At 44.3% G+C, this 12,594-nt stretch overlaps 1 protein-coding gene across 4 annotated transcripts in view; it reads left to right on the top strand.

Annotated features, from left to right (window-relative positions):
* The window catches only part of DLEU7 (deleted in lymphocytic leukemia 7), a 53,246-nt gene extending 41,122 nt beyond the window's left edge, over positions 1–12,124 (top strand). The window contains exons 2-4 of one of the 4 annotated variants that reach the window (XM_040426037.1): positions 1,629–1,690; positions 4,888–5,273; positions 10,155–12,124. In XM_040426037.1, the coding sequence (XP_040281971.1) occupies positions 4,917–5,273; positions 10,155–10,361 (564 nt within the window). In that variant the 5' untranslated portion in view covers positions 1,629–1,690; positions 4,888–4,916 and the 3' untranslated portion in view covers positions 10,362–12,124. Of the gene's footprint in view, positions 1–1,587; positions 1,691–4,716; positions 5,274–10,154 lie in introns of those variants that run through there. The other 3 variants (XM_040426035.1, XM_040426038.1, XM_040426034.1) reach the window with 3 other exon arrangements.
* The last annotated feature ends 470 nt before the right edge of the window (positions 12,125–12,594 follow it).

Below are 12,594 nucleotides of genomic sequence, written 5' to 3'. Positions count from 1 at the left end.
AATAGCTGTCAGCCAAACGATTGTTCAGCCGACGGCTATTTGTCCCGACTCCCTCACAACGACCTCAAACACGTCTGCATTCAGTTCAGCCGAAGGGAAATGTGTATTTAATGGGAAGAGGGGATAAAGCAGCTGCCAGACACTTCTGGTGGTGGCTTAGGGTACTTTCACACTAGCGTTTTTCTTTTCCGGCGCTGAGTTCCGTCCTAGGGGCTCAAATCCGGAAAATAACTTATCAGTTTTATCCCCATGCAATCTGAATGGAGAGCAATCCGTTCAGGATGCATCAGGATGTCTTCAGTTCAGGCTTTTTTACTGGTCAGGCTTTTTAGAAAACCATAGCATGTTGTATTTTTACCTCCGGGCAAAAATCCGGAACACTTTGCACTTTTGCATGTTAAACCCGAAAAATGTGAAAAAAAGTGAAAAGTCTATAAATGGCGGATCTGTTTTTTCCAATGCATTTTTTCATTGTGATCAGAATCCTGATCAGGATTCAAATGTAATCTGTTTTCACACGTTTTTTGGGATCCGGCGGGCAGTTCCGGTGACGGAATTGCCTGCCTGATTCAAACAACGCTAGTGTGAAAGTACCCTTAAGGTACTTTCACACTTGTGTTTTTCTTTTCCGGCATAGAGTTCCGTCCTAGGGGCTCTATACCGAAAAAGAACTGATCAGTTTTATCCCCATGCATTCTGAATGAAGAGTAATCCATTCAGGACGCATCAGGATGTCTTCAGTTCAGTCTTTTTGACTGATCAGGCAAAAGATAAAACCGCAGCATGCTACGGTTCTATCTCTGGCCCAAAAAACTGAAGACTTGCCTGAAAGCCGGATCCGGCATTTTTTTCCATGCATGCGCAGACCGGTAAAATTGTGGGAAAAAAAATCAAAACGGACAGACGGATCCGTTCTTCCAATGCATTTTTAAGACGGATCAGGATCCTGATTCGTCTTAAAATGCAATCAGTTGGCATACGTTTTGCCGGATTCCTCTACCGCAAGTGTGAAAGTAGCCTTATCTCCATTACAACAAAAGGAGAAGACAAAAATATAAATTTTGTTCCATCCTTCTCTCCCCAGACATCATCTGTCAGGGGAGAGTCGACAGCTCCCCATACACATTATGCTGCCGGTTGAACCCGCTGAGAACGGCACGGACAACAATAGTCTGCATATTGATGAAGAAGAGGAATGACCCTCATATTCCCTCTGTCCCCTTTATGTGTAAATGCAAATAAATGAAGTGAATGGAGCATGCTGGGAGTTGTAGTTTCGTAGCGAGGTTGCTGATTCCAGAAATACCTTTTTTTTTTTTTTTTTACAATATATTGCCCATTTTGAATAACGTGCCTTCACTGTGAAGTCCCAGCATCGGACAGATGATTGCCTGATCCAATGACCTAATGTGTTATGAAATTCCAGTCTGATGAGTGCTGCCCTATTTACCCTCCCTTCACGTTTTAGTGATGAATCTTTCGGAGCACACGTCCGTCCCTCTTATTTACTCCCCTAACCAGTTTTGTTAGCTTGCTTTATTTACACTGCACCTTGATGATAAAACAGAATATAATTATCTGAGCTGAGTAACAGCCGAATGCTAACCCTGTGTCATTGTGATGTACAGAGACCAGGCAGCAACACTTGGACTTCAGCGATCTTCAGCCTCCAACACTATGGTGATATATGGTAAGGAAATAGAATTACTGTACCTGCTATTCGCCAACGAACCTTTCCTATCTATGTATAGCTGAGTATAGAGCCTGTTCACATCACGCTACTGCTCTCAGTTTGATGGTATACCGCAAACAGAAGACTGCGATTTATCCTATAGTGGTGTATATCTGCCATAAGGTTCTTACATTTAGAACTGGCGCCTCTTCATAACTTCGGCGGAACCATCACAGCGGTTTATTAAGACCAGCAGTACATGCTAAGCGTACACCACTAACATAAAGTGAACACACCCTTATTATAGGGCAGTGTTTGTTTAGAGATACCATCTATGGCCCTCTGTATGGATCTGGTTTTGTTGAATGAAATTAGCCCTCTAGTAAAAGTCATTATAAAGCGTATTGTATTCTGTTGGAAAAAGTTCCATGTCCAAAGAATGTTGATCGCTCTCCTTCTGAGTGTAAAGTTCCAATCCCGGACCCTTCTTTTCAATGCTCAGGTTGTTCCACCTTGTAGCCAATCGGTTCCCAGAGGCTGGTGCACTCACGTACACCTGCACCCTAGAGGGAAGTATTAGTACAAGTAGTGAAGTTCCACCAGGTAATCTCGCAAACAACAGGTTTATTCTACTTACAAAAAGTCTTAAAATCTCAGTCATAAAAACAAGTCTCTTTTCATCACAAATCCACCCGACCCGGGTTTCGCCAGTCTAGCTTCTTCAGGGGCGATGATATCCTGCCTCACAGGTGCAGTATTTATTGAGCCACGATCCCTCCCAAGGGCTGCCCATTCATATACATATATCTTTTTTCTCCTTTTGGATGTTCACATAATACAATTAATATACACAATTCCCAAAGCCCATTCAGGCTAACGGTGTTCTAATGTAAAATAACACAATAACAACAATGAACAGAGCATACAATACAAAAACATTACCCTCCCTCTATTTTCATTCATAAATAAGGGGTTGCCGGCGCTTGAACCACATGACTCTCCTCGAGCCAATAGCAGTCCACTATTTTCGCTTCATTCATAGTCGAGCATCCAAGGACAGCGGCAATACACCACCCACACCTCCAGCATCACCAAATGACGTGACACTGCAGGGAAGACTGCTGCTAACCTACATGGATCCACAAATTTTACACTCAGAAGGCAGCGCGATCAACATTCTTTGGACATTTTAACTGTGAAGCGATTTATTCTCACGTCGCTTGGTGGATCTGCAGCGCCGATAAGTACACCACTAAAATTGGAGACTGTTTTCTTTTTACTGGAAAAAGTTCCATGACTTCACAGCCCTTTACATGGGACGACACAGCAAGCACAATCTGGTGCCGATCATTTTTGTGACCGCATGAATGATCTATTGTAATAGGTGGTAATTTGTGGCACATTTACAACGTCAGATAATCGCTAACGAGCGTTCCTATGAACGCTCGTTAGCGATTATCTGCGGGATTCTCGGCCCGTGTAAAGGGTCTTTTAAGCGTTGGTGTTCACATCAGCATTGTTAACTCAGGCAGTCTGTACCGAAGGAGGAACAGACTGCTGGAGTTCACTGTATTTGGCATAGAGGGATACCACTGTGCACCGCCAGATCTCCATTCACTATAATAGGATCCGGACGCTTTTTGGCATAAATGTCGGCTTTTGGCTGGATAAAAAATGCTGTGTTTAGTCTTTTTCGTCCAGCCGAAAGCCAGCATATATGTCGGATACAGTGACCGGAGTTTACATTGCAGATATGAACCTGTCTTAAGGCTCATTTAGGGTACTTTCACACTAGTGTTTTTACTGAATCCGGCAGGGTCCAGCAAAAACGCTTCCGTTACTGATAATACAACCATCTGCATCAGTTATGAACGGATCCGGTTGTATTACCTTTAACATAGCCAAGACGGATCCGTCATGAACTCCATTGAAAGTCAATAGGGGACAGATCCGTTTTCTATTGTGTCAGATGGATCCATCATGACCCACAATGCAAGTCAATGGGGACGGATCCGTCTTGCTCCGCATCCCATGACGGATAGAAAACCGCAGCATGCTGCGGATTGCTCTCCGGTAGGAGAACGCAACCAAACAGAACAGAATGCATTTTGGAGCACTCCGTTCTGTTCAGTTACATTTTGTCCCCATTGACAATGAATGTAGACAAAACGGAAGCGTTTTTGTCCTGGTATTGAAACCCTATGACGGATCTCAATACTGGAAAATAGAAACACTAGTGTGAAAGTAGCCTTAGACAAGTAGATAATCATTACGATTTGAACGCTAGTGATTCCTAGTGGACAATAATCGTGTAATTTGAATGTTCATAGGGACTGAATGATTTTACTAAAATCGCTTGTTTGGCGCTCGTGAAATCGTTGATGGGAACAATTAAATTATCGTTTGTCGTTAATGAATTTTGGTAATGTATATGTGCATCGACCTTTTGCCGATAGACACGGATGACTGGACCTGTTTGAACACAGTCAACGATCATCGTTTAAGTGAGTATGTGATCGAATATGAAGAAATTTGCACATGTAAATGCTTGTCGTTATCATTGACGTTGTGTCGGTAGGTCACTTGTGTCGTCAGTCGTCTGCCCTGAACTATGAACCATTAAGCAGTGTGACCCTCTCAGGGTGTCCTTTGTGTGGCATACATCTTTCAGTCTTCAACATTTGTTGGCAAATCCAGTATGTTTATAGTAAGCCATATGAGATCATGAGCAAATCTCAACACTGTTAGCCGGATCAGCCAACAAATACCTAAAGACTATGGCCAGCTTTCCTCTAACATCTACATTTACAGTTCAATATCCATGTAACCCATTGATAAAACGTAAATACAAATGAATATTAGTTTATTTGGTCCGAAATATAACCGCTGAATCAGCATTCGTGACAAGGGCATGTTGCAGTAGAATAGCAATGATGCGTGAAGTCCCGTGTTCTCCAAACTCATGACTTGTGTGAAATACAGCAACTTCCTCGTGAATTTGCAGCGACAGATAAGATAACCCAGGTTCCTGTAATATATTATTATGCAAGATGTAAATGCACAGCCTGCCTACTAAAGAGGAGCATCCTAATCTGGCTGTGTGAGAGGACTAAGGACACCCAACGTCTCAGGTTACACAATGCAAGAGTGGACCACATGCTGAGATGTTGGAATAAAGTCAGGCTTCTCTCATTTCTCTTGTCATTTACATCCAGCAGCTGAGGACTGAGAAGACACCGTGGATATGCCTGGACCAGCACTAGTGAGAGATGTGCTCAGTCACCAAACCCAGGCTTTCACCACACTGATCACGCTTCTGGAGGAGAGGGGTATAAGGTGCAACAACATCTACCTTGTGGAGGGGGCATCAGGCAGTAGCCTGTGCTACACCAGACCCCCTGCTAGACTGACTGACCTGGAGCTGGACTTAGAGGGGTCAGATACTGCATCAATCTCTTCTACTAGATCACTTACACTGGCACAAAAGGCTTCACGGAATCGTCTTTCCAGAGTCGCGCGGTCTACTCTGTCACTTCTAGTGGTGGAAGAAAACATTCTGGACCACTTGCCTTTGGACCATCAATTTTCTATGCAGCTCAAAGTAAGTACAGATCACTCGTGGTACAAAGGAGGGGGGGGGGGAGGGATATCACTGCTCATCTGGAAAACATCTTTATGATATTTTCTGTTTTGGTTCTTAGAGGGGGGTCCATATGGGGAACCCTCTTTTACAGCACTTTAAGAGAACCACTTTAATATTGTGCATAGCTTGCTTTAAAGAAAGCTTTGCCTTATAGCTTCTTTGCAGAAATGGTTGAGGTACTACGTGCAGGACCCCAGAATTGGGGACTTGCAAATTGTTACTTAATGTTATTTGACGTATTGTATAACCCATAACTTTGTATGGATCCGTACGGGTGTAATAATCCTGACTCTGCCCCTGTAGGAAGCTAGGAGTTGGACTTAGATCCTCTCTTTGTTCAGTCAGTCAGTTTGTAGCTGAGGAAGGGAGAGAAGCTACATGTGCTCACTCCTCAGAGAGCAATTCAGTATAGATAAGGATAGCACTCCTACTGCATAGGTGGTGGGTGCACGTCTCCTGGGAAAGAGGTCAGCTTCCCATAATCACCGGACAATCCAAAAAGAAGGAAGCCGGTGTTTATTCCAAATGCAACGTTTCGGCTGAAGCATGCTTGACAAAGGCTCTTCAACCGTAACGTTGCATCTGGAATAAACACCAGCATCAAATAGGTTGTACTGTCTCCATTTTGCTCTTCCTTCAGCCCAGAGAGAAAACCACAGTATTTCAGAGAGAAAAAGAAAGAACTAGTGGAGTTTGTCAGGAAGGTATTCAATGCTTAAGGCCTCTTGCACACGAACGTTTTATTTTTCCGTTTCCGTTCAATTTTTTTTTTTATTTTTTTTTCAAAAACATTTTTTATTAGTTCACAAGACAAGCAAGTACATAGTCATAGCAGGTAAAGATCAGACATCGCGTCAAGCGAACATTTTCAATACAATATTGTTTTTCAGAAAAGCCATAACATAGCCTTTCAGTAATATATAACATAAACATAGCTGTCTCCATGGGATACACCATCATCACAAGTCCCAGTTTAAATAACCTTGACCGGTAAGGCCTCTTTCACACTTGCGTTGTCCGGATCCGGCGTGTACTCCACTTGCTGGAATTACACGCCGGATCCGGAAAAACGCAAGTGTACTGAAAGCATTTGAAGACGGATCGTCTTCAAAATGCTTTCAGTGTTACTATGGCAGCCAGGACGCTATTAAAGTCCTGGTTGCCATAGTAGGAGCAGGGGAGCGGTATACTTACAGTCCGCGCGGCTCCCGGGGCGCTCCAGAATGACGTCAGAGCGCCCCATGCGCATGGATGACGTGCCATGTGATCACATCATCCATGCGCGTGGAGCGCCCTGACGTCACTCTGGAGCGCCCGGGGAGCCACACGGACGGTAAGTATGCTGCTCCCCGCTACACTTTACCATGGCTGACAGGACTTTAGCGTCCCGGCAGCCATGGTAACCATTCAGAAAAAGTTAAACGTCGGATCCGGCAATGCGCCGAAACGACGTTTAGCTTAAGGCCGGATCCGGATCAATGCCTTTCAATGGGCATTAATTCCGGATCCGGCCTTACGGCAAGTCTTCAGGATTTTTGGCCGGAGCAAAAAGCGCAGCATGCTGCGGTATTTTCTCCGGCCAAAAAACGTTCCGTTCCGGAACTGAAGACATCCTGATGCATCCTGAACGGATTTCACTCCATTCAAATTACATTAGGATAAAACTGATCAGGATTCTTCCGGCATAGAGCCCCGACGACGGAACTCTATGCCGGAAGAAAAGAACGCAGGTGTGAAAGAGCCCTAAGACATAAAAGTATGTTTTATATAATTGTTTTTGCGTTCTGTATACGGACCGTATACGGAACCATTCATTTCAATGGATCCGCAAAAAAAAAAGAAGGTACTCCGTATGCCTTCCGTTTCCGTTTTTCCATTCCGTTCAAAGATAGAACATGTCCTATTATTGTCCGCATAACGAACAAGGATAGTACTGTTCTATCAGGGGCCAGCTGTTCCGTTCCGCAAAAATCGGAATGCACACGGACGTCATCCGTATTTTTTGCGGGTCTGTTTTTTGCAGACCGCAAAAAACTGAAAAATCCATGCGGTCGTGTGCAAGAGGCCTAAGTGTGCAATCACACATCTGTGGACCACATACTGCGAATCCGCAAAATACGGACACCAGCCATGTGCACCCTGCATCGCAGTGCGGACCCTTTGACTTCAGTGGGTTCGCGATCTGCATGTTGCAGCGAGAGATAGGACAAGACCTATCTTTTGCTATGCAGCCGCATGGACCTGAGCGCTTGAGTGTTTTTCTTGCCCCATATTTTCTGCATGTGCTTTATGTAGAAAGAGACCAGCTGTGAGCTGTACAGTAGTTATCATGACTATCACTATGTACTAAATCTAAATCTATGCACCTACATACGGGTTGTGCGGACTCAACCCCCCACATTTTTCTTTGTAGTATATATTGGAGGTATGGCGATCTCCTTTGAGTCATGCACACCTGACCAGTCAATCTGTCCTGGAGGCTGGTTTTAAAGTCAGTATAAAACTGAGTCTGCTTATATAGAACCTACCATTAGCCATCTGGCTCCAGGAGAAGTATATGGTGGGCTCAGCATGCATGTTGGTACTTGCATCCCTGGATCCGATGAAAGCTGTAATGGCACCGGACGGGGTTAAAAGCAGAGTGTGCTTGGCTTGCATGCTGACCTGCATTCCCTGGACTTTGTGTGGCTGTCATGGCCCATAAACAGGTAGGAAACAGTGTTAGGGACCACTCAAATGAGACGACCTTGACACGGTCAGTGGCTTATAACGCTTTGGCCAAAATGTACACCAATGTCTCATCCAGCATGGAGGCAGGGCAGAGTGCTGGATGTAGTGTGCGATCACATTTGCATTTTCCGTTTAAGTCTAAATCTTGTCACTGTGCATACAAAAACTTTGATAGGTTTAATCATTTACAAAGACTTGTGTCAGAATTGAAAGTATAGTGGTTGCAGTTTGTAACCGTCTGCCTAATCAGTCTATGGAAATCTTATCTAATCAGACTATTGTCAGTGTTTTTGTTGGTGACAGAAGACAGTGGCTTGTATAGATAACATACAGTATGTTAAAGGGGTTGTGCCAGGAAAAATATTCTATAGTTTTCAAAATAGCACCTGGATCTGAATACTTTTGTAATTGCATTTAATTAAAAATTAAGCATAGCCACTGAGTTATTCAATAAAATATTTCTGTATAGCGCTGCTTGCTGTTTGTTCTTTTTCTAATTTCTTTGTCCAGCTCACTGAGATGGTCGCACATGCTCAGTTTCATCCTTCAACTGCCTCCTGAGCTGTGATAGGCAGAGCTGAGACACGCCCCCTTAGCTGCAGCAGAAAAGACACTCCCCTTGAGCTGTCAGTTTGATATAAATTCAGCAGAGCAATGAATAGGGAGATCTTTGGATCCATGTGAGGTACAGGGCTGGTTCTAGCTTTGCTAGAAAGAGATTTTCATGTACTAAAGGATGTCTGATTTTCATTTTTTTAATTAGTCATGGCATAACCCCTTTAAGCTGTTATCATATTATACTGTAGATCCAATGAAGTAAAAGCTGCCCATGTATATTAGATAGTAGTCGGTGACCCTATTGTATATAGGGCAGTCTATCACACAGATACACAGACTGTAAGTGTCTTTAAGGGTCCATTCACATGTTTTTGCGGAAGCGTGGACCGGAAGTTTGGGGCCACAGAACTGAAGTGCGGATGTTTTCCGGCCCCAAGTGCGCATCTTTTCCGGCCCCATTGAAAATGAACGGATCCGGACCATTCAACAGACGTCTGAATGGAGCCTTAGAGGTTGTGTGCCCCTAAACGTGGGAAAAAAAGGAAGACCTGTCCGCAGTCCTGCTGCTGCTACATTCCCGGCTGCTTCCGATCCCCATAGGACTAAGAAGCGGCTTTCTCTCATTACCGCTGCGGCCAGTTACAGGCCTCAGTTGTCCCAGAGGCTTAAACAGTACATTACTGCTGTGACGTAGCGTTCAAGCCGATGTGACCGCTAAGGCCTGTGATTAGCCACAGCAGTAACGGAACCCAGCTTCTTCCTGGTCCTATGCAGACTGGAAGCAGTCAGGAACAGAGTAGATGAGTCTTCCTTCCGTTTTTTCATGTTCAGGGGCACAGGTCCAGATCAAGGAGGTTTTTGGCTCCAAGTCCAGACAACTCCTATAACAGAGAGAGTGCGTATGCCAGGTCACTTCCCCAGCAGAAAAGATGACGGGGCATCTCCAATCTCAGGATCAGTGGGGCTCTCACCCATTAGACCCTCACTAATCATACTTTAATCGCATGTCTAATGCCATGAATTTTTTGTGGGAAAATAAACTCTTTAAAATCTATATATTACAAGAAGCCACAGACAACTCTGTCCAAACAAGGTGAGAAATTACCGTACCTCCTCCCTACTAGTTTTCTGCACATCAGCGCTGTCACTCATGCACTGTGCATGGAGCTGGTCATCAGCACCCTGGACCACCACAGATCATGGAGCATACACGGTTGGCGGTACCAGGGAGAAAAGCTGATCTGATTTCCCTGCTTTTTGGCATTTGGCAGAGCATCGGCGTCTGTCGCCAGAATACAGGAGTGTCTCATGGCCTATGGCACATCAGACACAGGCTTCCTAAAATAGCCCATGTCTGTTAATGGCCTACAGGCAATATTTGGGGAATGTGATTTCCCTGTGGCTCCTACCTCTATTGTCATATTGCTGCAGATCATAAATGAGAATAGTATGAATTGTAATTTCTCTGCTTATGAAGAAGCTATGATGAGGTTATGATAAATTGTGAACCATCCCTTTAAATTATATATGTGATTTGTGTTCCCCCCCCAGGACAGTATAGAGTTCAGAAACATCTGCACACATATGGCTCTCCAGACGGACGACCGGAGGTTTGATCAAGATCTGAATTTAGCTCAGAAATGCTTATCCACGATAATCACCAATATGACCTGGGATATAACCAATAAGAATTGTGATTTCTGTGAAACCGTCCAGGAGCAGCTAAAACTCATACTACAGAAGCTCCATGAGGACTAGCAAGAGATGCCAGCGTCCTGTGGAGGACAGATGTCTGTGTACTGCAGAGGGCATGTTATAGATTAATTTATTGACTATTATATTCACTACAATATGCCTTGCTCTTCTAACAAAGCTGTGACATGGCCTGGACATGGTCCGACCATTGATATAACCTTTATTGGGGACTGGATATTTCGCCTGCCATTGGCCATTGGGCTGACATGGACTTGGTGTCACACAACAAGTTATCTTCTCCTGGTTGTCAGATGATCTGTTTGTAAGGAGAAGTATGTGTATTATTTATATAGTGCTATATGCAATTTTAAAATAAATTTTTATTCTGACAAATTAACGACAACAGATTATGAAGCTGGTATTTCACAGTGAAGGTTCAACTTTGAAGAACGTTTAATAGTAGAGCCACATTGTGGCTGTGAATTTACCCTATGGGCTCTTACACATGGGACATAGCATCCGGACTGAATCCTGACCCATTAATTTCACTGGGTCTGTGTGTGCTCACTTTTCCAACCAGCTGCTCCATCCATTTCAGGAGGGCTCCACAGGGTACGGGGCTCCCGTTCTCGGGATCTGTGGGGGTCCCGGTGGTAGGACCCCACTGATCGGATATTTATCCCCTATCCTGTGGATAAGGGATAACTTGTTATAACCGTTATATTCCTTTAACTAAATAAGGGAGAAGATATAAAGCTGCATGAGTCATTCACCAGCTGATATCTGTAGTGCTTCTGAGTGCATTTGGTGTGGTGGAGAGTGTTAGATGAAAGGATCTGAGGAATAATGTTGGAGAGGGGGATGGAGAAGAGGTAGATTAGGGGATGTGATAGGCCACACTAAAAAAAAGGATAGGTAAGTGCCTAAAACTATAGGAGTTGGGCCTTAGGGCTCATTCAGACGACCATATATATTTTGCGGTCTGCAAATTGTGGATCTGCACAACACGTATACTGGCCACGTGTGGTCTACATTTTGTGGAACGGAGCGGCAAGCCCTATGATAGGAATTCCTATTCGTGTCCACAATTGCAAACAAGAATAGGAAATTTTTTATTTTTTTTGCAGGGCCATAGAACAGAAGTACGGATGCGGACGGCCGAAGGTTATATTAACACGACCGTGAAAAAATGTCTGTTAAAAACGGGAAAACGGTCTGTTTTTAACGGAGGCTTTTCTGAGAAACAGACGTTAAATACGGTCCCATTCAATTGTATGAAGGCTGTTGGTCAGTGAAAATGGAGAAGATAGAAAATGCTCTATTTTTTGACGTCCGTTATTCACTGGCAGTAAAAAACTGCCGTGCGAATAACCTCATAGACTGCCATTGTTCTTAATACAGATGTGTGACAGCCAATAAAAAAAACATCTGTCACACGTCTGTCGTGTGAATGTAGACTCGGGGAGTGAGAGGTTTGGATTGTGGAGGATGTTAGTCGTAAACCATTTACAGAATGGAGATCTATGGAGGAGAGCTTTGTGTGTGAGAAGTCTCAATTGAATTCTATAATGTTTGAAAAGTAATAAAGCACCCATAGAGAAGCATTGGGCTTAGGTTTACCTCTGTATTCCTCCGATTTTATCCAGAGGCATACAGAACTTATGTTTCTGCTGATTTCCTAGTGAACTTGGCAAAAACAATATTGTTAGGCTCCACTGAATTATGTATTAGGCCTCCTGCACATGACCGTATCCGTTTTACAGTCTGCAAATCGCGGATCCGCAAAATATGGATGCAGTCCATGTGAATCCCCACTGTAAAAAAAACCTCTTCTTGTCCGCAAAATGGCGGCGCAGGCGCGTGACGTCAGTGAGTGAGCGCCGCCCGCACTGCCTGTTACCGGAGCTGAGAGTAAGGTACCCTAGTAAAGAGATGAGCGATGATTAAAGTTACGGATTACAGTTTATAAATGTACTGTACTGTGAGCGTCGGGGAGGGGGTCTGTGGATGGCACTGTTTAAGGGGGGGGGGAATCTGTGGATGGCACTGTTTAGGGGGGGGATCTGTGGATGGCACTGTTTAGGGGAGGGGGATCTGTGGATGGCACTGTTTAGGGGGGGGATCTGTGGATGGCACTGTTTAGGGGGGGATCTGTGGATGGCACTGTTTAGGGGGGAAATCTGTGGATGGCACATATAGCATAAGATGCTATATAGTGTCATCCACAGATCCCCCCCCCCCCCTAAACAGTGCCATCCACAGATCCCAGTCAGTTCCCTGGACTGGAGAAGATAGT

The sequence above is a fragment of the Bufo bufo genome, chromosome 3 (genome assembly GCF_905171765.1).
Source record: "Bufo bufo chromosome 3, aBufBuf1.1, whole genome shotgun sequence".
NCBI lineage: Eukaryota > Metazoa > Chordata > Amphibia > Anura > Bufonidae > Bufo > Bufo bufo.
The sequence above is the reverse complement of the archived record's forward strand: the minus strand, read 5'-3'. Positions and strand labels throughout refer to the sequence as shown.